At 32.5% G+C, this 26,659-nt stretch overlaps 3 protein-coding genes, 1 long non-coding RNA gene and 1 other non-coding gene across 9 annotated transcripts in view; all 5 read right to left on the minus strand.

The window, feature by feature from the left end:
* Positions 1 to 359: 359 nt before the first annotated feature.
* LOC110624463 lies at positions 360 to 2,188 on the minus strand. Its single transcript, XR_002489420.2, has 2 exons — positions 1,226 to 2,188; positions 360 to 981 (listed from the first exon to the last, which is right to left on the minus strand). It is a non-coding gene; the product is annotated as an uncharacterized LOC110624463 (long non-coding RNA).
* Positions 1,385 to 1,516, minus strand: LOC122724962. Its single transcript, XR_006352412.1, has one exon. It is a non-coding gene; the product is annotated as a small nucleolar RNA snoR143 (small nucleolar RNA).
* Positions 2,189 to 3,757: 1,569 nt separating the features above from the next.
* Positions 3,758 to 8,002, minus strand: LOC110624996 (serine/arginine-rich SC35-like splicing factor SCL30). Its single transcript, XM_021770472.2, has 8 exons — positions 7,864 to 8,002; positions 7,071 to 7,242; positions 6,867 to 6,944; positions 5,892 to 6,056; positions 5,764 to 5,801; positions 4,885 to 4,963; positions 4,631 to 4,801; positions 3,758 to 4,132 (listed from the first exon to the last, which is right to left on the minus strand). The coding sequence occupies exons 2-8, from the start codon at positions 7,232 to 7,234 to the stop codon at positions 4,012 to 4,014; spliced, it is 816 nt and encodes a 271-aa protein (XP_021626164.1). The 5' UTR covers positions 7,235 to 7,242; positions 7,864 to 8,002; the 3' UTR covers positions 3,758 to 4,011.
* A 1,159-nt stretch (positions 8,003 to 9,161) lies between these two features.
* Positions 9,162 to 13,507, minus strand: LOC110623856 (probable dual-specificity RNA methyltransferase RlmN). The gene is made up of 10 exons (XM_043960572.1): positions 13,178 to 13,507; positions 12,920 to 12,995; positions 12,734 to 12,831; positions 12,045 to 12,146; positions 11,839 to 11,925; positions 11,539 to 11,655; positions 10,911 to 11,014; positions 10,191 to 10,330; positions 9,953 to 10,089; positions 9,162 to 9,851 (listed from the first exon to the last, which is right to left on the minus strand). The coding sequence occupies exons 1-10, from the start codon at positions 13,388 to 13,390 to the stop codon at positions 9,675 to 9,677; spliced, it is 1,251 nt and encodes a 416-aa protein (XP_043816507.1). The 5' UTR covers positions 13,391 to 13,507; the 3' UTR covers positions 9,162 to 9,674.
* A 498-nt stretch (positions 13,508 to 14,005) lies between these two features.
* LOC110624410 (receptor-like cytoplasmic kinase 176) overlaps positions 14,006 to 26,659 on the minus strand; it is a 31,171-nt gene continuing 18,517 nt past the window's right edge. For 2 of the 5 annotated variants that reach the window (XM_021769524.2, XM_043960977.1), the window contains exons 3-4: positions 26,281 to 26,352; positions 22,748 to 26,142 (exon numbers count right to left, since the gene is read on the minus strand). In XM_021769524.2, the coding sequence (XP_021625216.1) occupies positions 22,853 to 26,131 (3,279 nt within the window). In that variant the 5' untranslated portion in view covers positions 26,132 to 26,142; positions 26,281 to 26,352 and the 3' untranslated portion in view covers positions 22,748 to 22,852. Of the gene's footprint in view, positions 14,766 to 14,962; positions 15,087 to 15,181; positions 15,319 to 15,431; positions 15,568 to 15,697; positions 16,018 to 16,617; positions 16,786 to 22,747; positions 26,143 to 26,280; positions 26,353 to 26,659 lie in introns of those variants that run through there. The other 3 variants (XM_021769530.2, XM_021769529.2, XM_021769531.2) reach the window with 3 other exon arrangements.

The following is a 26,659-nucleotide window of genomic DNA, read 5'->3' on the forward strand; positions in this document are numbered from 1 at the left end:
TTTTTCTCTCTAATCTAGAAATAACTTTTTTCTCATTTTTTTCCTTTGGTTTCTCATAACTTTGCCACTTTTGTTGTAGATATGTGCCTCCTCATATAGGATTAGGATAGCTTCCTCAGTTCGGAGAGTAGATCCTTCCCTTTTCACCTTAAATACCATGATGTAAATAGCTTGCTTGCTTTGAGCTTTTGCTTGCAAATCTAGCACTTCAATGGAGATGATTATTTTTAAAGATTTGCGTTGTTCTCAGTCTTTTTTTGCTTGCAAATCTAGCTTTTGCTTTGGGTATTCATACTCTAGATACATGTTTATCATTGGTGTTTGGACTCGGTGAGGTATGAAACTTATTAGATGATATAGGAGACTCGCATCACTAATGTTACATTCAGTATTCGTAATATAATATAATACAATTAAATTTTCTAAATAAATCTCAAACAGAAATTTTGATTCCATTATATAGCTTTATATTATACTAAACATAGCCTAAAATTTGCAAAGTGCCAACCTTGCATGTTTGGCTAGCCTCCTAATGCTAAATGAGATTGAAGAGCCGTTTAGAGTTCTTACATGTGATTGCTCCCTGGGCCGTTTGGTGAATGATCCATGGTTGGCCTGTTCGAGACCCTCGTGGTTCGACTAGAGAAAAAGCTCCCATCTTTTTGGGCAGTTATGTTCCCAAATCCTGGTTGCTCGAGGGAAATGCATCTATATCTTTGTTGCTTCTTGCAGTTGCGATGCCTTGTTGAGATGGAGAAGAGTGGCAGAGGGCTGCAACCTTGAACAAGTCATCGGTATCAGCCTCATATTCAATCTGAGGCGTTTCTTCCTCTGAGCTCTGTAAATTTTTAAACCGAGTTAGATGGACCATGGGCTGTTCTATACTGTTGGCCTTCTATTGGTTTGCATCAGTGAACTCTTTATCTTAGAGGGGTGAAAAATGGATTGGCAAGGATAGAATTCTCTCTTCTTGCCGACATTCTGTACACACATCATTTATAAGAAATTAATCTTTTGATTTGTTTTTTCATATTCTCTTTCACTTGTATTCATGCAAGGCTGAAAATTGAGCTTCTCCTTGAATACCATCACATTTTCAGATTCCATTTTTTCTAAATCAAATTGTATTAAACCGACTAAACCCATGAAGTTTAACAGTTTTCAGTTCTCAATTCTCGGCTTTGGTTTAAAGAAATACTAAGTGATAGATTGGGAGGGCATTTACCATTAAAGCCGATTTAGCCGACCAATGGACCACATACAAGTTTATAGTACGTGGGTTGAAGTCTTTTAGGCATATCATCAAACAACTTGTGGGTGATTTCCTTTCAGGCACTATTTCCGTTATGCCTGTCATAGGAGTAATTTCCCATCAATTAAAATTGGATGTGAGATGGGATTTAGTAGACAAAGCGGCATCAAACACCCGCCATCTGTGGATTCCATCCCTACGGTTGTCTGGCCGCTGCATAATCACATGCCTACTTTCCCAAAAACAGCACTCTGCTTTGAGAAAACAGGTAGCAATCAGGCTTTCTCTGTCGCACTGTTGTTCAGTGAGAAAACAAAAACAATGTGCTTCCTCACAACAAAAACAACAAATGCAATTGTAATTAAACCAAACAAGAGCTATTACTAATATTACAAAGCAAAAATCTTGAGATTTGGGTTCATATCAAGTGTAAAAGATTGAAAGAACCGTCATCGTGGGAAAAACCCAAATAAAAAAAGGGCAAGAAAGAGGGGAAAATGACAAATTGGAGACAACCAAGCACAACTCTTGGAGAAGAGTGGCGGCATCTTCTTCTTTGCCTTGCATCCCATCTTCTTACCCTTTTGATTGAGATGGGTCTTGATTGTTGCTGAGATCCCACTCAAGCCTCTCTCTTTCAAATCATAACCCATTTGCTTAGGCACTTAAATAACAAAAGCAACATGAAATGCAAATTGAGGAGAAATATTGATGAGATATTTGGCTTATGTGATTTTTATGACGGCTGCAGATTGGAGATTCAGTGCTGGAAGACACAGAAGCATGGGATGAGAACAATTCTAGGTTTTTGTATATTTATAGGAGAAAGTCTGGATTCCCAGGGCTTTCAAGAGCCCATTAGTTAAGCCCATTGCTCGATTTAAAAATCCTTTTTTTATTAACCGAATGTAAGTGCTAGAAATTTTACAAATTTATTGAAATTTAGGGGCAAGCAAACTATTCGTGAGTTATTCGAGAATTGACTCGATAAAAATTTAATAAGATTCGACTCTTTTTTAAACGAATCAAGCTCGAGCTCATTTTTTAGATTCGTTTAATAAACGAGTCGAGTTTGAGTTTAGCAGTATTCGATTCGTTTTGGCATGCGAGCTTATTCATAAACAGGCTAGTAAACAAGCTCGTGAGTAGGCTCACAAACAAATTTGTTTGCTCTATAAAAAATAACCCTTTTATATTTTTTTTATTAGTTTTAAATTCGAGAAATTTCAATTAAATAAAAATATTTAATTTAGAAGTTTTTTAATAACTTTATAATTTAAATAAATTTGAATTATATTGAGCTTGTTTATAATATAATCCAGTTCAAATTCAAATCTAAATGATCTCAAATTCAAATTTTTTGAATAAAGTTTGAGTTGACTCGTTAAATGTGATAAACGAGTTTATTACGAATCGAATTCGAGTTTAATATTTATTTTATGAATCGAGCTCGAGTTTATAAATAAAACTCGAGTCGAGTTCGAGCACAAACTCAAACTTTTAAATTTATTTTCTAATCGAGTCTGAACTTATTAAAACTCGGTTTGGTTCGATTACGGCCCTATTAAAATTATATAAGAAAGGATTTTTATTTTTATAAGGTAAGAAGAGGCTTAAATCCTTCTCAATCCGGTAATTTAATGTATTCTCAAAGAAAAAAAAATCCAATAGTAGATTGCAATCTCCTAAAACCATAAATATATTTTTAAATAATCTTCCTGCTAATTAAAATAATTATTTTAAAGATTATATTTTACTTCCGAAAACCTTCTAAATAGTATTATTGACAGGAGAATGAGAGAATAATACAATATCTGTTGCTTAATGATAAAACAATTTGAAACAGAAAATTTGTGGGAGAATTATCTTTTGGAAAATAGTTGTGATAATAAGAGTGATTTCAAGCCTTACAAGTCTACCTGAAGGGTTCTTACATCAGGCAACAACACTTAAGAAAAGAACTCAGGATTGCTCATCGTAGAAAGTAGTAACCTTTCAACAGTGAGTCCAACCAAGTAGGATTTGAGCGTCTCTCAATCTCAGAATGGCTCGGAACATTTTCTGTTAGAATTATACAAAAGCCTATGCATCTATCAGAATGTTGTGATTGATGGGCGTTCAAGTCTAGTATCATTCCTTGACATGGATTTGCTTGTGCAACTTATTATTAAAGAATCTGAAGCTCACTAATCCTGACCTGTACAACTTAGAATTATCCTGACCTAGAGTAATAATGCAGAGCAGCAACTGTCCATTTCATTATTTTGATCTTGGTTGGATTCTCTTGTAATTCTAACCTTTTTTCAGCTACTGCTATATTTGTTTACCTATTTCAGATATCACCAGCTATTGACATAAACTTTTCTTTACTGATATTCGGTTCTAAGAAAGTTTAGACTCCCACCCAAAAACTAGGATTCATTTTGGTTGCATGTTGCAAGAGCCCTAAAACAGAAACATAAAAAGCATACATTTGCAGAGCTACCATTTCCGTAGGCATGCGCAGAATTAATTGTGCAAAACATAGTATTTCACATGGAGAAAGATTCTGAGAATTTAGAGGTACGAAGTAACATCTGATGGGTGTCTTCAAAACCAAGTATTAGGGATACATGAAACTTCGAACATTTTCCTTTCCCATGATTCAACACAACAGTACTGTTACTGCTCTACCATGTTCAGGTACTAGAAAGAAAATCCTATTACAATCTGCTATACGGAAATGGACAACCAAATAGCAGCCTCTGTTCCACCTTGCCTCATCTGCTGCGCCTGGGTGATATATCAGCTGATCTAGATCGAGATCCAGAGGGTGACCTTGAAGCTCTACCAGGCGATGGCCTCCATGCTCTTGCTTCCTCGGACTCATATTGAGGTTTCCTACAATATATTTAAAACATTTCTCAGTTGGTCAAATTATCCAACAATAGTCAATTTGTGAAGGGGGAAAAAACATTACTCTTCTGACAAGGAAGTCTACCCAAGCCTGCCTCTCCTAATCATAGGTTCACAAGAAGCACATGCTTGAAAAAAGTACTTGGAAAGATGCATCAAACAACAGAGGACCAACATAACAGCAACTTGAAGCAGATAATAACAGTTCAGCTAACTGATATTCTAATGGGGTTCAAAAAAATTCCTCAATTGTATATCTACTATACTACTATTTCAAAGGGCACATTGCCACAATCATAAACAAGAATATCACTGGTCAATATAGATGCCATCAATCCATTTTGGTTTGCGCCAATGAAAAATATATTCTTGGGAAAAATCTATTCTTGGTTATAGCTTGATACAAACACATGGGATTTGCTATTGACAGCACTGAAGGACAACAACAAAATCTTGAAATGGTAGGATAGAGAAACTACTTACTCGGTATAACCATGGCCATTTTCATCCACACCATAACCAGGAGAGTATGATCTGCGAATGCGATCACCATCTTGCCCTGGTGGAGGACCCCTAGGAGACCTTAGATGGTCAACATGCCTTCTACCTGGGGAAGCAGAGTAGTCCCGCCGCCTTGAGGCAGGAGAATATGACCTGCAAAAGTTCAAGTGCATCTATTCACCGACTGAGATGAGCAACAATGGTAAGCAACACAAACTGGTATCATGACAGCTTACCTTGAACGATATCGAGACCGAGAACTCAAATGATGGCGAGGGGAACGTGATCGGGAGAGTGATCGAGAGCGAGAACGTCCTGGAGCATATCGTATATGAGAAATGATTATTTTGTTGGGAATATCAAGAAAATTTGACACTGGAACAAGGACATTCAGATATAAAACAACATATTCAACTAGCAATTTTAGAACACATTTAACTGAGCGCCTCAATTTTTGGGCTTTATCATCAGACCATGTACTCAGATTCAATCTAATTAAATTCTCATTTGTGTACATACTGCTGCAATAAACAAAAATCTATCATGAACTTTTAAAATTCAAATTTATAGGTGAAGCCACCCTTAGTTCAGAATACAAGGTAATATATAGATCCAAAGGTTGTGAAAAATCATTAATATCCATTGCTACAACATAATGACCCTTGACTAAAGGGTCAAATGATGGGAAAAAAAACATGCCTTCGAAAGATGCAAAGCATCCAGAAATGGGTGGAAAACATAGAGGAATGCATAATGAAAGCAGAAAAAAAGATAAACATTTGGGATATCAGGTGCCCAAATCCATCAATTAAACAAGGGCTAGGAGGATATGCATTGACTATATGAACATTTCATAAACGTAAAAGAAACTATATAAAAAGAACCCCTGGAAAAACACGCATAATAATAAAGATCCAAACTATATAAAGGTACTCTCAAGCCTCATGGTTTAATTGGTGATCATTTAGTAAAGAAATGACAAAAAAAGAGCAAGACAAGCAGCAGAAAATTGCACCACAAGCAAAATATATGCTGTGGTTATTAAAATGAGAGCAAAATTTCAATGACTTGAGGCTGTCAAAAACATAATTTTGACAAGCATCAGCATAACATACCATAATATGATGACCGCCCTCCATAACCTGATGGTCCTCTGCAGAACATACAAAACATCAGAGAACACACTTAAAACAATTAATAACCACAAAGGAAAAAGTGTATAGTATGTGAGGGAGAGAGATACCTAACCCTAGACTTTTGCCGCATCTCCTCAGGCCTTTTCCTTGTCTCTGCTGCAACCACCACGGATATTTCCCTCCCAGCAAAAATTTGTCCATTCATGCGATGCTGCGCTTCCATTGCATCATATGAATCCACAAACTGCACAAATGCAAACCCACGAGGTTCCCTGCATATAGTACAAGGCAAAGCATCAAAAAGAGTATGAATATAGGATGAGTGAACACTGAGCTCCCATGGCAACATAGAAGAAGCTGATTGTCTAGTTTTTGCTATAACACAAATAGCATAACATGTTTCTTACATATCTACAGTTCAGCTCCAGAGCACTTACACATATTTTGACACCGAAATTCACATAAAGCAGGCTAAGTGGCTGACCTTTTCTTTAACAGCCAAGTATGAAAGGCAACTTCAAAAGAGGCAAGTGACTTGATAATTCTTCATATGCTTGTAAATATAAGATGCACTTGAAATCAAAGCTTCCCAAACTTAAAAACCTCCACAAGTTGTCTTCAATTGACCAAGAATCAACCTTCTTCCATCAAACTTCTAGTGATTGTGTAATTATATAATTTCTCTTTATAAAGGAACATTCTTCATTTGAACATTACTCTTAACACCCTTGAGATCAATATGTTAAGGAATGACAAACAGTAGGTCTTCATCAATTGTGGGGCTTGGTCTTGATTTTTTACTTCAAACCAACACACCCCCTGACAAACCAGTTCAAAATTTAATTCGCTATGAAAAAGAAAAATGAACCTTAACATATAGTTTAGAATGCAATTCAGACTTTCTCTCCATTTGCACTTTTATATCATCTATAAAAGTAGCTCAAAAAAGGGGACTTCTTAGATTGGACATACAAGACAAGCAGCTAATTTTAGACAAAATACCAGAAAAAGAAAATGTAGAAAACATAACATAATTACACTGCAATTCATAGTCGATCATATTCCCAAAGGAAAAAGCTCACCCTGTGTAATAGTCCTTTGGAATATATACGTCCCTTACAACTCCAAACCTCTCAAATGGAACTCGAAGTTCTTCTGGTCTAAAAAAAGCAAGAACATAAATCACCAACAACCTCCAAATTTTGATATTCAATAAAGCAGACCATTTAAACCACCCACCACCCTCTCCAAGAGATTGGGAGAAGTCAAAAGAAAAGCAATTTTACCTGCAATCAAGAGGGATATTTCGAACCAGTAGGCTTCCATGATTCTGCTCCTTGCGTCTCCCATAACCCCCACCACCTCCATATCCCCTCCTTGGTGGGCTTCTTGCTCGGCCTCCATAGCCTCTCCTTGGAGGACTATAATATGGTGGACTGTACCTCCTCATAATAATGCCTATAAAAACAGTCTGGCTTAAATAAATCCACTTTTTTTACAAACAGATAGAAATTCGTCATCTCCCTCCCCCTTTTCTAGCAATGCATATAAGATACCGCATTATACATATACCTTTTTTTTCACCTGGATGATTAAAATCAATGCCAGCCAATTCAATTATGGAACTTTGAAAAAAAAAATCTTCAAAATTTAAAATCGCAAAACCCCTTGCCGGTTGCTAAGGAATCTACAACTTGAAAAATTAATTAATTAAATTTTCATTGTACTTATCAGCGAAGCATCTTAAAACGGCAAGCAAATCAGAAAAACTTAATCGATTGCTCTAGTTACGGTGGAGTCAATATGACTTACTCCAATATATCGAGATGAAAATATCAAATATTTAACCTAAAGATCCGAATTACTTCCTTCTTATCAAAACGTCCCAACTTCAACAAAACAGAGAATTAGTTGGCTAGAATTGCAAATAATGACAACAATAATAATCGGACAACAGATTAAACCTCGATTATCCGCATTAGAAAAAAAAAACAGAGGATTAGGGTTTCCAATTTTTTTCATCCTACGATAAGAGAAGGCAAAAAAATAGTTTAGTAAAATAATTTAGGATTAGATTACCTGAAACAAGGCAGAGATTAGATTATCGGCGAAGAGAAGCGAAGCTTTTACTCGAATCTGAAGCCTGCATATATTACTGCAAGTCTGTTAAAGGAAGATAGCAAAGGTGGAGCCTTTTTATAAAACCCTAGAGATTAGAAGCGGGTTGACCCGGTTCGCCATTAGTTTAACAAATAAAATTTAAATATTTTTATAGAATTATTAATTTTAAAAATATAAAGTATAACTAAACTATTTTTTAATTGAGTTTAAATAAATTTCAATGAAATTTAGCCTTTTGTATGAAATGTTTTTTAAAAAGAATATATTTTTTTATATTCGAAAAATTTTAAAAATTAATTAATAAAAATATTTTTCAATTAAAAAATTAATTTTTATATTTTAAAAATTTTATTAAAATTTCATATATAAATTTATTAATATATTTTATTTTTTAAATTAAATAATAAAAAATAATTTATTTTATTCAAAAATATTTTTTATAAATTTTCTGAGAATTGTAATCAGAATAGAATTGAGCTGATAAGAATGTACTTTTATTATTACCTCTAAAATAAAAGAAATAGTTTATTCATTTTATCTATTATATGACTTATGAATATATGTTATTTGTTGGATTCATTATTCACTTTATATTTTGTAAAAAGCCTTAATATAAATTTTAAATATTGAAAATTCGGGATTTTTTTTTTCGGAAATTATTCGGACAAAGTTATCTACATGAGATTATCTTATCTGTTGTCATTCCTGTTGAAAAGGGAAAACCTTGGGCTAATATTAGAGAGTCAATAAGGCCTAGTTCGCCAATCAGTTAGGCATTTGCCTAGAACTTGCTGGCCATTTGGTACAGGCTGGTTCTGAGTTGTAACCGTTAATTTTAGTTCAAGAATTAGGGCTAATCAAGGTTGGATTGAATAGTTTATTTTATCTTATTTTATTTTATTTTTATTTTAATTCAATTTAATTACTTTTGATTAATTCAAAAGCGACCAAATTTATTTTGATTCAAAATAAGTACTTATACATCCAAATTAATCAATTTTTGAGGCTTAATTCAATTTTGCAATTTAAAATAAATACTCATATAAGAAAAAACTTATCTAGTCTAAGTTTATCATAGACTCAAACAACAAATAAATAAATCCCTCTATGAAAATGGAGAAAATAGATAGATGTTGAATACATAATAAACCGAATCCAGATAAATGGACTTATTGTGAAACTATTGATGCATATCACACCAAGCAAGCATTAGAAATCAATGAGGGCGTGGAAAGCTCAAGTGTATGGGTGCAGAGTGAGGAGGAAATAATATTTTGTAGCATATTATACATAATTATATGGAAAAAAGATTTAGTTGTCTATCTAATTACAATGATGCATAGTCTAATCCTTTCAAGCAGCGATCTCTGATTCAAGCCCCAAAATAATCAATGGTAATGTTGGAAACAGGTTACTTTTATGCTAAATTACTGCTCTGTGATCATGATTCATCTATCCTTTCACCCTGCAACAGCGGTGAGTCAAAAGTATTTCATTCTTCTGTTGTGCTGCAACTCTGTCAGGAAATCAGCAAAGGATAATATACATTTTAACCACATAGTTCTGCATAATTTGCGAAACTATGTTCACTTTGTTGGCTCATGTAGAAGATTTGAATTCTGGAGCATGCCATTATCAACACTGATGAAGAACCAACTAGCTTCATCACCAAACATCAATATCCTTGCGGATGGGGAAGAAAGGACGTGTGTGGAGGGTGGATATAGAAAAACAGAGCATATAGGGAGTCTACCAGTGTTTTTATGGAATCAGCATGCAACTGCAATGTCTGGTTGTGGTTGTAAGCTGTCGGAGTCAGTAAGTAAAGGACTTTTCTGGAACTCGTTTCTCAGCTGACCACAAGCAGCACTTGCGTCCAGGCCTCTTGTTTGACGTATGCTTACGGTTATTTTACGAGATTCCAGAGTAGCTGCAAATGCTTGTATCTGCCATGCAAAAAAAGGGATCATAAGATAAAAGCAAACATGCAATGGCTCTTATCATTTGTTGTTCTTACGCAAGCAATGAATAAGCCACATGGTCATACCGCCTTTTTCTTTGGTCGTTGATAATCAGAGCCTTCAATTGGATTGAAAGGTATCAGATTCACATGAGAACCACGTCCCCACTCATGAAGTAGCTCAGCAAGTTCTACTGCGTGCTCTGTTCTATCATTGACCCCAGCTGTCCAAAACAAATGACAAATTTGTTTTTGCTTTATATTGTAAAACTTCAAGTGAATACAAGGGGTGAGCAGAATTTCTATTTAATTAAAGCTACAGTACCTAAAAGAGCATACTCAAAGGACACTCGTCGACTGGTTTCAAGGAAGTAGTCCCTGCAATCTTTCATAATTGCATCTAGGGGGTATGATTTTGCACTTGGCACAATTGTTTCCCTAAGTTTCTGGTTTGGAGCATGTAAGCTGATGCAAAAGAATAAGAAAATGTCATCCCCAGAGAAAAATTATTGGTATTGATGGAGCAATAACATGTTATGCTTCAAGATAATAAGATAATAAAAGGTAAGGTAAAGACGAGCTTATATAGATTTGCAGAAACAGGAAAAACAAAGCATGGAGTGACTACCAATATCTATTTACCTGAGAGTGTAATCATTTATGTATAGTTAGCAATTGAATCAAATTTGAATTAACTGCTACCATATCATAAGATTAAAGGTCATACATTTAAAGTAAGAATTTATAATGCACAAGATTCAAGAGTTAAATAAACATTGTTGTTGAACTAAAGGCTTAAGAACAAATATATTGAAGACACATGGCTTGATAAGGAAATGAATCCTAACACGCTTTTCACTTCACAATTTCAAGCAAAAAGAAAGAGGCTCAAAAAGGCATACAAAAGTAGAAATTAATGCTATTGCAGCAACATAATGTAGAAGTTTGGCCCTTTTTCGTGATTAACCATACATACATAACTAAACAGCTCTCACAGAAGCAGCTGACGTAATTAAAGTTCACTATGCTTCCTATAGTTAAGTACCTGAGGGCCAATGTTGACTGAAGTTTGCAGGAAGCCAACTTTTTAATTGTATTTGGGACCCCTACAGTGGAAATCGTGATCATTCTTTGCCCAATTTGCACATCCTGAAAAATCAAGGACAGCCCAGTAGGAGTGAGTTTCCATTCAAAACCTTCATTCTGATTTGCAACATTTACAATAACAAACTGGATGCTATTTGTTTTAAAGGAAAAAGCGCATTGAGATCACAGACAATCTAGGTTGACAATCACAATACAACACATCTTGGAGGCATGTGTCTCACAAGTCACAATCATATAGTTCCATCATGATATAAAACGAAGAGAATTTAATATATTAACCAATCTCTGTAAAATAAATATCAAGAGAACAATTCCAAGTGAATCTGATCTTAATTCCGTTGCTCATCATGCCCAATTTTCCAGTGTCATTATCAAGAAATTACAAATTTATACTGGGTGGACCAATTCAACATCTTATGGAAGAAGGAAAAAAGGGTTGAGCAACAGCAATATAAAAATAAAAAATAAATACATAGAAAAGGTAATGAGTAACAGACATTTAATCTTCTACTCAAAGATAGAAAGAAACAACAGGATAATTGCTGATGGAAACAAATGAAATTGACCTTATTCAAGCATCTGTGAGCTTCAAGTACAGACTTCAAGTTCAGCATTGGTTCACCCATTCCCATGAAGACTACATTTGTCACTCTATGTTTGAAGATCTCCTCAATAGCCAAAACCTGTTAATATAAAAGGTATCTGAAGTAAATTGGATATCATACTTTTGTAAGTAGAAGTGATTAAAGCAATAAAATCCTACTTTTTGACCTTATTTTCCAAGGTGTTAAATACATAACATCCTAAAAGCAATAACCAATGATGGGCTCTGATGAACAAATATGGAAGAGAAATGTAACACGGACCTGCTCAATAATTTCATGCCTTTGAAGATTTCTTGAATACCCACCTTTTCCAGTGGCACAGAATGAGCAGCGCAATGGACAACCAACCTAAAATTAAATAATCAAAAGAAAAACAATAAATTTCTGATGTGCTCATAAAAAACAGCATCTGCAGAAAAACAAAGCAAAATAAATTTCACTAGATGATCCTGAGGTTACAAAATTACCTGAGATGAGACACATGCCGTAAGGCGCATTGAGCCTTTTTCATCTTCAACTGGTATGCCAACAGTTTCAATCAATCTGTTGTCCTCCAATTTAATTAGTAACTACAAGATCAGTGGAAAGCTAAAGTAAATAAGAAATGAACATAATAGTAAATTAGAGGTAAGCATATGTAATGTGACTTTCTAACTTACCGTCCTCAAAATATAATCTGAGGGTGTATTTTATTGATGTGGATTTCAAATAATTAGGTATTCAAATTTTATATTATGTTTCAATTTTACTATTTTTTCCACTTGGAAGACATTCAAACCCACATTCATTTCAAGTGTACACTGCCACCTAATTAAATGGACACTTACTGAATGGGTAATCAAAGAAACAATTTGCTGAAATAAATACACACACATTGACTATAAACTAAACTAAACCCAAACAGCATTCTCAAACCCACATTCATTTCAAGTGTACACTGCCACCTAATTAAATGGACACTTACTGAATGGGTAATCAAAGAAACAATTTGCTGAAATAAATACACATACATTGACTATAAACTAAACTAAACCCAAACAGCATTCAGATGCCTAGACAATAATTTTCAATTTAGCAGAAAATTAAGCTGCAACAGACTTGCTCTACCTACTTTACATAATATACTGTTATAATTAAAGATATTATCGTTTTTAACCTTAACAGTGCCATCAGCTGCAGTAACAGTGCGATAAATTGGTGACCGCCCAACTGTCCATCCTGCTTCTTGAAGATCATTTCTGAATGCCTGAGGCACTTTTCCCCAAGTGAAGAAAAGAAAAATTAATCTAAATCCCATAAAAATGATTAACAAAAAAGTATTGAAATGAATAAATAAACTTACATTGACTAAAATCTTGGATTTCTTTGAGCTTTCTCTGGTATATTAGATGGTAGAGCTGCTTTCCTCTATAGGTTTGCTATAATGGGGCGAATTAAACATAAGCATGTAAAAATTAACACCAAATATAGGGAAAAAAAAATCTTTTTTCTGAATTCTTTTGACATTTACTGAAATTCTACAGTTTTTATCTTTGCAACATGTCATCAGCAACAGAACATGCATAATAAACTTGTTCAATAAAAAAGAAAATACTCTTACCTGGCCCAAGTCGACGGCGAGCTGTTGAAGCTCCGGCTCCGACATGCCAAGCAGCACGTTAGGGTTCACGTGCGAGGTACGGTGCGGAGACGCGGGGGAGGAGGTAGAGAGGCTACGAGAGGATACGACGGTAAGGGAACGTGGGCGCCTAACGGCACGTGCAAGGGGCACAGAGCACACTTGCTGGAGCATCGCCATTGAAGTGGCTATCATCTCTTCACCTCCTGCTGGTTGTTGCTGCTTCGAAATTCCAACACGACACAGAAACCTCACCTCTTGGCTAAAACCTCAGCCCTTCAACAAAATTAAAAAGACGATACTACCCCAGTTACTGTATCTTCTAAGCCTCTTCTGTTTTGTGATTTTTATCACAGCACAAAATCTAAATACCAAAATATCAAAATAATTCCTTTCTCTGCTGACATGGAAAAAAAGAATTATATCATTTTAAGCACTTTTGAATTAAAAAAAAAAGAAATTTAGTATTTGCCTGTAAATATTTTAATCGCACAAAAATAAATTTTATATCTTTACCTATCAAAATTTTCGCTATAATTCAATTCAATTTTATTATTAATTTTTTTATTTAAAATGATATTTTCATGTTTCAAATCATATCAATTTTGTAGAAATTTCATTTAAATTTTTTATTTATAAAATAAATCATGCCAACTCAAAGGGAAAAACCCAAAAAAGCAGTTGATATTTTTTATATTTTCCCTGTCTGTACAAGATTCCTACAGGGTAGGTATCCTTGTTCTTGCTTTAATCTTGCGCTTTCCTACAACTGAGGTATGAATTATGCAAAATTGTTGACAAAAATAGATAGAGAACCCTGATAATTCTATCATATACATTTATGTTATTAATCATCAGCTCTGCAGAGGAACCTCATCCCTCAGATTGTACTGCTAACAAGCTTGTTGACAATTACAGAAGTTGAATTGAATGTTCATCACCAATAAATGCCAAAATGAAAATACATCAAAGAAATGTCAAATTTAGATGTTATGGAATTCAAGAACTGTACAACAACAGATTGTGAAGTTACATTTTACGAATACTTATACAGCGCAATTGGAAACTCATAGCGTAGATGGAAGTGGTAAGGTACATAATTTACTCCCTTATGTATGCAGAGGCGAAGCAGATGGTGGATAGCTGGCAGCTTTTCCATCAAAAGTTCCGTTGGCACTTCTCCTACGATATTTAGGACCGTTGCTTGAACTTCGACTAACTTTTCGGGGGTTTCCGCTTTGGGAGCTGCTTCCCTCGTTGTCGTTGGACTCGAGCAATTGCTCCAATGCTTTTACCACTTCCTCCACATTAGGCCTAAACCTTGGCTCTGTTGATAGGCACTGGACTGCAAGATTAGCAGCTTTTAGTGCATCCTTCAATGAATATTGGCCTTCTAGTCGTGCATCCATAACTTGGAAAATTTTACGTTTCCTGCCAAGATAAGGCCTTGCCCAGTCAACTAAATTTTGTTCTCTGGAAGGCTTGCTTTTGTCTATGGCTCGCCTGCCAGATAAAATTTCAAGAAGAACAACCCCGAAACTGTATATGTCGCTCTTCTTAGTTAGATGACCTTCATAAGAAATAAAACACAGTGAGATGCAAGTAGGTAGAAGCTGTAATTTATATCAAATAGGCAACAATTTCGGCTGATGCATAAATATTTTAGTATGATGATAGTTAAAACACATAGCAAAAAGTCGCCTTCTTTTTCAGCAAGAAAATGCCAAATATGAACTCGAACAAAGTTGAGAACAGAAAGAAAGATACCGGTGGCCATATATTCCGGTGCTGCATACCCATATGTACCCATCACTCGAGTCGAAACATGGCTTTCACTACCTGTTGGCCCATCCTTGGCCAACCCAAAATCAGAGAGTTTGGCATTATAGTTCTGTCACATTACATTTTAGAAGAAAGAGAGATGTGTTAGAGAGGTTCAACTCTTATGACTCCTTCTAAAGCTGAATTAAAAACATCTTTACTTACTGAATCAAGCAGAATATTAGACGCCTTAAGGTCTCGATATATCACTTTGGCCTTATGAAGAAACGATAGACCCTTAGCAGCATCAAGGGCAATCTTAATTCGGAGTTTCCAAGAGAGTGGTTCAACATAAGAAGCTCCTGTTCCACCAATATTATTATTTCATACATGGATTTTATTTGACATCTGAACACTGAGCTGAGAAAGTTGAAAAAAAAAAAAGGCTACACTGAGGAGGATATGAATTACTCACTTCTAAATAGGTGATTCTCCAAGCTGCCCTTTGGCATAAACTCATAAACCAGAAGCCTCTGGTCGTCTTCTAAGCAGTATCCAATCAATTTCACAAGATTTGGATGATAAAACTGCCCGAGAAAGTTGATTTCAGTCTGGAGTCCAAGATGCATCACAAAATTTATCAATCAAGATTTTTGAATGTTAACTTAATTGACAACTTCAAGATTCAGTATTCAGGATTCAGGAAGATAAGCCAAATCAAAAAGGTGATACTTCACTTACCAGCCATTCTTGGTGACCCTGGAAACTCTCTTGGTTAAGCCTCTTAACAGCAATGATGATTGCGCCTGCTCCAGGCTTGGCAGGTGTTAGAGAATGCTCATCAATCCATCCCTTGTAGACACAACCAAATCCTCCTTCACCCAACAGACTATCCGGGCGGAAGTTCCTAGTTGCGGCCTTTAATTCACTATAGCTAAAGATCTTCAAATTGGAAGATTGCAAGATCTCACCCTCAGTCCGAGGAGTTGAAGGCACTGTTACATTCGAGACTCTGCTAGATCCACCCGCATCATTTCCACTTTTGGCACCATATTTTGGATCTACCCATATAAAATTGACAATTAAAAATCATAAATCTTGAAAAACCATCAAAGCATCTACAACGCCAAATCAGAAAAAGGCAGTCTTATTCAACATCCAACATATAGATGCTAAGAAAATAAATATCCAAATACCGAAAAGTTGCCAATCAATTTGGGGAAAATCAAATAACAGAAGGCAAAACTTTGAACAGAATCAAGAGAATTGGCAAAATTCTCTGATGGTGAGACAGAAGTCCTAATTTGAAGAAATAGTAATGCAATAAGGTTCTCAAGTGAAATCAATAGATATACTGTAAAGCTCAATCAGTTCTTAGTAACTGAAGCCCAGAGTTTCAAGAACCAAAATGATTGCTTAACTTTCCCAGGAACCAAACAAAATCTAACACCAACGATATAGACAAAAGAATCCAACATAACTATGTTCTTCAAAGAAAAGGTAGGTGCAACTGCAACCTTTCCTGTTTCACTAATCAAAACTAAACAACTTTACATCAAAGGAAAGATCCCAAAAACGGAAAGGAAAAAAATGTAATATTTTGTCAATCACAAAGCTCAAATTAGCATCAAGAAATGTGGGGAAAGAAAAAACAAACATACCATTGTGAAGAGGACTCTCAGCTTTAATTCTTACACTAAAGCACGAACCCATTAACAAAAAACTCAAAGTTCAAAGCTCAAAGCTCAGAGCTCTTCACTCTTCTCACCACCCCCCCGCTGCCAAAGATTAGAGAAGTATAGAAAACACAGCACACTCGACAACAAACAAAGCAGAGTGGCTTGAGCCCGTGAACAAAGGAAGAAAATCTAGTGTGAAACCGATTTTTATAAGTTGAGTTAGCTGTCACCCCACGATGGTGACTGACCAATTCCACACTTTGACTGAATTTTTTTTAAAAAAAAAAATTATAGTGAGATAGTAGGCAGATGGCTGGCTTTTTGGTGTTTTGTGGTTGTTTGGTTTCTGGGAAAGTTCTATTTACTAGAGCTTCCAGAAGGACAAAGGGAAATGGTTGACAAATCCTTCAATTATTTATTTTATCTACAAGTGGAAAATTAGATCGAAAAGTCTTTATGCATATGAAAACTAATTTTCTGTAAGATATCTCCTGTGAATAAAATCTTGATAATGAAATATTTTAATTCTTTGAGTTTAATATAAGATATTAATAGTTAAATCTGCATTTGTTTATTACGTTCAACCGTCAATGTCTTTTTATTAATTATATTTTAATACTAACACAAAATTATTACATGGAAAATTTGAAATACTATTAATTAAAAAACACGTTAATAATTTGCATGAATACTAAGTTTCTTTTCTACTATGCAGTGTAATTAAAATAATTATTATTAAAATTTTGGAAAAAAAATACTTATCTAAATTTTATTTCGTCCAATAATTTAATAATTTAAAAATTTTAAGAGAAATAAAAAAATATTCGCTAATTAATTATTTTATTATTATTATTATTATTAAAATAATAAGTGGAACGTGAATAAGATGGGGGTAGCTTAAGCTTGTAAAGTCTAGCTGTGTGTTTGATTGATATGTAATCTACACATAAAATCAAATGCCAATCCCATGCTTCTTGTACTTGTCTTTTGTCTATTACCTCCATACCTACATTTATTTATGTGCTTCACTCAATTTTTTAAGATTTTTTTTGTTGTTATTGTATTATATTTTAAAAATAATATGTGTCCATATTATTTAAATATATATAAAAGTCTAGGTGAATGAATATTTTGTTAATAAAATAATATCTGAAAGATGTAATAATTTTAATTCAAAAATAATATTCTAATTATATAATTTATAATTATAGCAAATTGAACTAAGTCTGAAATCTTGTTATTATTAGATTAAAAATATCAACCCGTAGTTTTTAACAAAATTGAAGTTTAATTTATAATTTGCTGTTAATACTATTGATGCCCACTCAAATATTAATATTTTTTTATGAAAAATTTATATATATATATAAAATATAATTTTTAATAATAAAATTATAAAATACTCTTCGTCTTAGTGGATAAATATGAAAATTCTCAAATTTTATTTTTTTAATTTTTAATTTTTAATTAAAAAAATAATAAAATTAAAAAAAATAATAAATTCCTAACATCGGGTAACTGAGGTAAGCAAATAGATCATGAAAATATTAAGAAATAAGCCAGGCGTGAGAGGAAAAGACTTTTTGTAGTATTTTGGTGATATTTTTTTCTTACAAAAACAATTAAATTCATTTTAGGTAAATAAAGAGTCAACAGCAAGTGACATTATCTTCCCGTGGCGATCCATCTATTACAATAATTTTTCTTTTATAATGATGGCTATTCCTGATTTATTTCCGTAGATTTATTAACTGAAAAAATATTTTTAATAAATATTTATTTTACTTATAAAAATTAAATTTTAATTTAAAAAAAATATTTAATTACTTGATTTAATTAAAAGTGATTATACGATCCATTCAATTTAAAATCGAATCAAAATAAAAAAATTGAAAATCAAAATTTTAATAATTATGAAAATTAAATCGAATTAATTTAAAAAAAATGATTTGAATGTAATTTGATTATTTAAATTTTTAATAATTTATATTTTTTTATACTTTATTTTTAATATTTTAAAATTTAATTGAAATATTTTAATTTTGATAATTTAATTTTTCTATATTATTAAAAATAATATATTATTATTATTAGTTTAATTTAATTTTTTTATTAAAATTAAACTGAATTAAAATAATTAAAATTAAAAATTAAATTAAATTAAAATAAATAAAAAGTTAAACTGAATTTTTAAATTAATTTAATTTAAACTTAATACAAATCACCTCTAATTCAATTCTTATTAATTATGTATTAGGTATGGCTTTAATTAAAAAGGATATATATATATATATAAAATTATAGTCATGGCACTGCATGTGTAAGCAATCTGAAAAGACGATGCATAGGAATTATAAAGGTTGAAAAGAAAAACAAAGACAAAAGAGAGGGGAAGAGAAGTTTGATGAAGCCAAACCTTGGATTTGACTTTGTGCATTAGAAAAGGTTTATGTTTAGTTAGAGATGAGATTCATTTACCCATCTCTATCGCCTCTCATTCTTTTGACTCTTTTCTCTATTTAATGTTGAAAATTGTCTATTCTTGCTAAAGCTTCTTGGTTTTTTTTCAACCATTTTTATTATATACAAATTCATATACTATTTTATTATATAGTTTATTAATTTTTAAAATAAAAATATTGAGTAAAAAATTCATTTTATGTTAATTAAAATATATAAAATTAAATAAATTCATGTGTTATTTAAATATTGAACGAATTCTTTATCAAATTTTAGACGAATTCGTATATTAAAAATAATAATTAAATTTAAATTTGAATTTTAAATTTCATTAGATAATTTCATAGGTATTCTAAAATCACATAAGAATTTTCTTTCTTTTTTTAATTATTAAGACTATTTATTTCATAATATATATTTTTAGAAAAATATTTTCTATATTTTGAAGTTTGGTGCATTTAGAAAATTCAAGAAAAAAAATCAGAATGTATTGAATTTAAAACCAATATAAACAGTTTCTAATGTTGGTTTTAATTTCATATAAAACATTTTATTTTTATTCTCTCAAAAGTGTGTTGTTTTCTCTCTTTTTCTCTCCTTTTTCCTTCTTATCTTCACCACTGAATATTTCTTCCCTATGAAACTCATGGATTTTCAATTCATATCACCACCATCACCAAAAGTTTTTTTAAGTTCTATAGTTTTAATTGAAATTTGAATTCAATATATTTTAATTTTAACGGTAGATTTCAATATCAATGAATTTAAATTTATTAGTTTATATTGTTTTATTTTATAAATTATAAATTCAAAGAAAAATACAAAAATAAAATTTTCAAATCAAAATTATAAACAGCCTCTGCTATACAAATTAATACATTATTTATTAAAAAATTAATTATATAAAGTATTGTGATGGTATCTTTTCAATTTAATTTTTTTTAAAATTTTTTTGAGTACTCGATTACGCAAGTGATGAATTTCTATCGATTTAGTTAAATTAATTTTTTTATTATAAGTAAAAAAATTTATTAGTTTAGTACCCATTGACTCTCGTGCAATTTAAGCTTAAGCACATTAATCAAATATTAGTTTAATTAATTTTATTTATTTATAAATATATATAAAGTAATTTATATTTATTTAAAAAAGTTGCATGACCTGTGGTTTAGCTTTGCAGAATCTCCAGACTTCTAGACGTGGTGAGCCATGTTATTACACCGGATATATGATTTAATTTTACTATAAAAAAAAATCATGTGAATTGCTCTTCTACACTTTTGAACTGATTTTAACATATAATCACTAAATTGTAAGAACCCAATAGGTGGTTAGGGAGAGGAAACCAAAAGTGAGAGAAAGCAATGAGTCCTCAAAGAAGCGATATCTGTCGGGTTTGATTGGCTTTCCCTGTTTTTCGGGCAGGGAAATGCTGGCCTTTCGATTTTTTATTTTTATTTTTATTTTTATTTTTAATTTTGAGGTGAATTTTTGTGTATTAGTGAATGACTTCATATTTTAAAAATCGAGTATTTAAGTTAATTTTATAATTAGTTTATTTAAATTTTATTAATTAGTATTTAATTTAAATTAAAAAAAATTAATCGATCTAAATTAATTTAAAATTTTAATTCAATTTAAATTTTATTTTTAAAAATTTTAATTATTTCAGTCGAATTCAGTTTTAATGAGAAAAATTAATAAAATCAAACAAATATGTGAGTAATAGAATATTATTTTTTTATAATATAGAGAAATTAAATTATAAATAAAGTTAAAATATTTTAATTGATACTAAAAATAAAAGTTAATAAAATAAAAAGTATAATGGACTAAACGGAACTGAATCGGATTAGTTTAATTCAAATTAATTTATACTCAAAATTAATTCGATTTAATTTTAAATTTTAAATCGAATCGATTGAATGTTTATTCCTACCGTTAACCAATATTTAAATTTTAATAAATAAAAAAATTTAATAAAATTCTAAGTTGCTAATTTTTCTTATAAATTAATTATAAAGCGATTTAAGTATTTGATTTTAAAAAATATAAGAATCAATCTATTAATTTATTAAAATTCAGGAATGAATTATAACTACTAATTTCTTAGAAAGGATATTTAACAAAAAAATAAATAAAAAAATCTTTAATTTAAATGGACTTTCGGCGTAGATAAATTTTTTAGTATTTGATTTTAAAAATAAAAGTATTAATTTATTAATTATACTAAAATTTAAAAATTAATATATAATTTACTATTTTTATGTCTTCATTCAGAGGTGAAACTCCTCTCCTCTAATTGATGGTCATTTTAATTATTTCGGTTTGTTGTTTTTCTCTGCTATCGGTGAACTTCAGTTTGGAGGTTTTATTTTTATGTGGTAAAGAAGATCGTTTTGTATGCTCACTTGACTGAATGATTTTTGATACATTACATATTGGTAGACATCGGTGTTGAGGTGTGAGACGTCTCGAATCAGCTACTCCATTGCTAGCGTAGAATGAAAATACTATTGCATAGGTTTTTGGCATCTGATTTCGATAGGCATTGCACCTGAGTTGTCTTTGAAATAAGGGTTTTCCGGATTTGGTTTTGATTTTGTTGGCCCTTTCCGGTCTATCTTTGCATAATTGTTTTGTGCCTTTAGTGTTCTGCTTGTGGTTGTGATCCTGAGTTTTGCAACGATTCTTAGCTACTTATTTTTTGCTTTGTTTGGTGCACACGGTTGACGATGGGTATGAACAGAGTTACAGTGCTTCAGTTGGTTGCATGATCATAATAATTGATATTTGTTCAGATTATTAAAAATATTAAACTGATTAAGTTAATAAAATTGATAATTACTGAACAGATGTTAATTATTTTCACCAATTGATAAATTCAACTTTTTTAAATTGAAATTTGGTGTTAAAATTTTTAAAAGTTTTATGATTAAAAATGATAAAACTCAAGTTATTTTGCTAAAAGATAACTGATATGTATAAAAATCTATAATATTATGAAAATGAATAGATTTTAAACTTTACTTTTAATTATTTTATTATTAATTATTAATAGTAACCACTAAATTGATGAACATGTGTTTACTTTATTTATTTATAATTTTTATATTTTAATATATTTTTTAAATTTGAGATATAACTCTAAAAATGCTAATGTCATTCTCTTTAAAAAAATTCCTCAATTTTTTCTTTAATTATGAAAAATATTTTTAGTAACTGATTTTCCTAAGCCGTCAGATCTCAATTTTAATTACCATTAAAATTATAATTTTATTAAATATAAAATAAATTTTTTATTAAAATATATTATTATATATAATAAAAAAAATTGCATTTTGTCAAATTATTGTCTTAATAAATTAAGACAATTATTTCATTATCATTGCTAAAATATCTCTATCTAAAACCTAAAATATAATAGTGAAAAATGAGTAAATTTTGATTTTTTTTTCTATTTCCCCTACAATATATTTATTGTATTAACATCACTCAACATATTTAGTTGAATTTTTAAAAGTCTCGAGCTCAATATCCATTCCCACTTTCCTTTGTCAAAATTTTTTTAAAAATATCACAGGCTTCAAACTTAGAGCCACACCGTCAGAATGCGGATATCTCAAGCTACTCCACCTGATGAAACACCATCTTTTAACTTGCTTTATATATGTACTGGTTTAATTATTATACAAAAATATCACCAGAATATAATTTCATTGCACAACTAGCTTTTGATGAAGTACATATATTATACTCAAAAAATAGAATCCACCATAAATTGATCCTCGAAGGAACAAAGGGGTAAGAGGACATTCTTCGCATCCGGATGGTCAAAATCAACCAACAGCTCCCACCAATGTTGGGGATAAATATGGATAGCTTTAAGGGAAGGGAGAGGGGACAGCTGGCTTTGGTCAGGCAAGAAAAGAGAAAGTGCTATCCTTTCAAGATTTACACAATGTCGTACCTCAATATATTCGAGAGAATCGCAGACTATTTCTTGACTGCATATGCTCTTCAGTTGTGGCAACTTTACCAATCCAACACTCCGTAATTTTGGGAGTGTAAAGATGAAAGTAGTGCCATTACTGCTGTTACAGCTTTCTTCTCTTTCTCTTTCTTCCACTGCTATCAGCTCCTTCATGTTATCACAATGCCATACTTTAATCTCTTCCAGATTTTGAAGGTTTGACATCAAGCCCTGAGGGAACAACTTCTTCATACTTGGACACTTCCATATTTGAATTCTTTTGAGAAGAGAAAAAGAATTGCTGTTATAGCTTTCTTTTCCTTCTTCCCTTGATATCAACTCCTCCATGTTATCACAAAAGTTTACTTCAATCTCTTCCAGATTTTGAAGGTTTGACATCAAGCCCTGAGGGAACAACTTCTTCATACTTGGACACTTCCGTATTTCAATTCTTTTGAGAAGAGAAAAAGAATTGCTGTTATAGCTTTCTTTTCCTACTTCCATTGATATCAGCTCCTCCATGTTATCACAACTGCTTATAGAAATGTCTTCTAGATTTTGAAGGTTTGACATCAAGCCTTGAGGGAACAACTTCTTCATACTTGAACACTCCCATATTCGAATGCTTTTGAGAAGAGAGAAGGTAACATGCACTGGTGATGATGGTACTGCTATTGGAATATCCCCATTGTCAAACAGGAAGAGTAAATCATTCGAATCAATTGATATTTCCTCGAGGCTTTTAAATACTGAAGGGGAGGAGGAAAATGAAAGCAATCGTTGTAAATCATCACAATTCTCAATTTCAATGCTGCAGTTAATAAATCTCAGATACTTGACATCTTCTAGGTGAGAGAGGGGAATGTCTCCTTCGCTGATACTGCAATTCCACAAACAAACCTTAAAATTATCTGCTAGCTCATTATCTTCGAAAAGCTCATCTTCATCTTCAAGATCGATTTCTCCTACATGAAAACTCCATCGCATTAAATCGGATGAAGGTGTCCTAGTCGTGTGGACATAGGTCTTAAGCTCACCAATATCATGGAAGCAACATTCCAATTCTTGCAACATGCTCAGCGATGCTATTTCCTTTGCTGCAACTGCGAATGAATTGCTAAGCAAGAGGACTTCCAATTGGGAAAGCTTTGGTAATATACCAGGTGGCAACACTATTTCTGTTCCTCGAAGATTCAGATACTTGAGATTGGACAACATTTCTATTCCTTCAGGAAATTCTTTAACTACAGAACCATCAAGGTCCAACTTCTTCAATGCGCTAAGCAGCGCTAATGATGGTACATGACTTAACTTTTCACACCTCCCAAGTAATAATGAGCTTAGATTAACCAAATGAGAGATGGAACTTGGCAATTTTGTAATAGATGTCTCAGAAAGATCAAGCACCTTGAGTCCACACAATAGCTCGAAGAAAGAATCTCCGATTGAGATCAAAAAACTGCCACGCAACAAAATGCATGAAAGATTAGGACAGTTAGGTGAATAACCAGAAGGAATCTCTTTTATCTCATTATAGATCAGTGAAATTCTCATAAGATCTTTTGACCAATTCCCCCACTTTGGCATTTTGAACAACTTTTCCCAAACTTGTGCATCTGTACCCATTAGTTGGATGGCCACTTTCCTAACCAACCCATGCATACTCACCCATCTGGATCCAGAATAAGTATGGCCACCGTTAAACAAGCAAAGATTTTCAAGTTTGTTGAGCATGGTGTGGCCCTCATCGAATGCTTGTTTCCTGCTGCTTCTTTCTATTACTCCCACATCAATCAAAAAATCTATCACTTCTTTGATATCTAATGATTCCAATTTTTGATCAGGTGGCACGAATAATACAAAATATAGGAAACACTGTTGCAAAGATGGATCATTCAAACAATCATAGCTACGTTTCAAATTGTCAAATATCTCTGAGTTCTCTTGCTTAGGTATTCCTCTCGTTAATTTGTGCAATGCATCCCTCCATTCATGTATGTCATCCTTCCGCTTCATGTTTCTTGCCATTATTTCAATCCCAAGTGGCAAGCCCTGGCATTCTAATACAATCTCCCTTGCAATCGGTTCCACATTAGGCACTAATTGGTGCCCCAGTTTCTGCAAAAATAACTCCCAAGCTGCTCCATATCCAAGAGGCTCTACTTTGATATTCTTTTGGCAATCCATACTTCGACACACATCTAAAGACCGAGTTGTAATAACCAACTTGCATCCAGGAATTCCAATCCTGTCAAAGGGAATATAATTCCACACATCATCCAAAAATAAAACAAAACTTTTATTCTTGTTCAATGCTTCGGACAATTTGGCTGCTCGTATATCCTCATTGTCCACACTTGAAAGGTCTAGATCCACCATTCTTGCAATGGTGTTCTGTAGTCCATATATACTAAAATGTTCAGACACATTAACCCAATAAACGTGATCAAATGGGCTGGCAGCTGTCACAAGTTTGTTATAAATATGTTTGGCTAACTCAGTTTTACCCACTCCTCCCATCCCATAAATGCCAACCTTTGAGACATTATCATCATCCCTTAAACAAGAATAGATCTGCTTTATATGTGTCTCAAACTCTGCACCCTTCAACTTTGTTGTCAGCAACTCCTCTCCTTTGGACTCCACAAATTGCAAAGGTTGTCCGACATGGGTCTCTTCATAATTCCCCATTCCAACTTCCCCCAGTTGTTCAATTTCACGAACTTGCATTTCCATCATGTCTTCATCTCCTACTGGATTCTCCACTTGGTGATTTTGTTGCTCTGAAATCAGATTATATTCCTCATTGGTGCTTGAACTTGGCACGGTTTTACGTTTCTTGTTTCGTCCACAGCTTGCTTCGTGAGCTCTTGCTTTGACATGAGAAGGGACCTTATCACAAATTTGAATGCCCTGCCCTTGAATTCCAGCTAAATGCAATCTCATCCTTGAAATTGAAGGACCCCCCTCGAATACTTCCTTGCAGAATATGCATTTCAAATCCTTTCCACTACTACCAGTCTTCTCAACATACTGCCAAAACTCATGTTTTGGTCTTCCCATTTTTGCTTGTCCTACATGAATGTTTAAGTAAAATATTATTCCAAAAAGAGAAATCTGAAAGAGTCAAATGCGAAGTTAGAAAAGGAAAACCAAAACAATTTCAACGAAAAGAAATAAATATAAGAAATATATATATATATATGAAGTACCTTGAGTGAGAAGAATTTCTCCCAAAAGGCTTGCTTGAATGAGAACAGGCAGGGAACGATTGCAAACTTCCACTAACAGTGATTAATCAAAGACGTTCTGTTAAATATTAATCAAAGATGTTCTCATTTCAAACACAAACTTAAATCAGGCATCATCCAATTGCTCAAGCCACCAACAAGCTAAACCAAGCATAATATCAAGCTAATGTTTCATGAAAAGCACCACTATGGTACATGAATAAACCATTAATCAAATAATAATTATAATTAAATTATTTTTTTCTTTCAAATTATTTTTGATGGCATAAATTCTAGTGGCGATCTAATCTACCATGAAAAAAATATACTTACGAATGTAAATAAACTAAATTATTCATAA

The sequence above is a fragment of the Manihot esculenta genome, chromosome 10 (genome assembly GCF_001659605.2).
Source record: "Manihot esculenta cultivar AM560-2 chromosome 10, M.esculenta_v8, whole genome shotgun sequence".
NCBI classification, from domain to species: domain Eukaryota; kingdom Viridiplantae; phylum Streptophyta; class Magnoliopsida; order Malpighiales; family Euphorbiaceae; genus Manihot; species Manihot esculenta.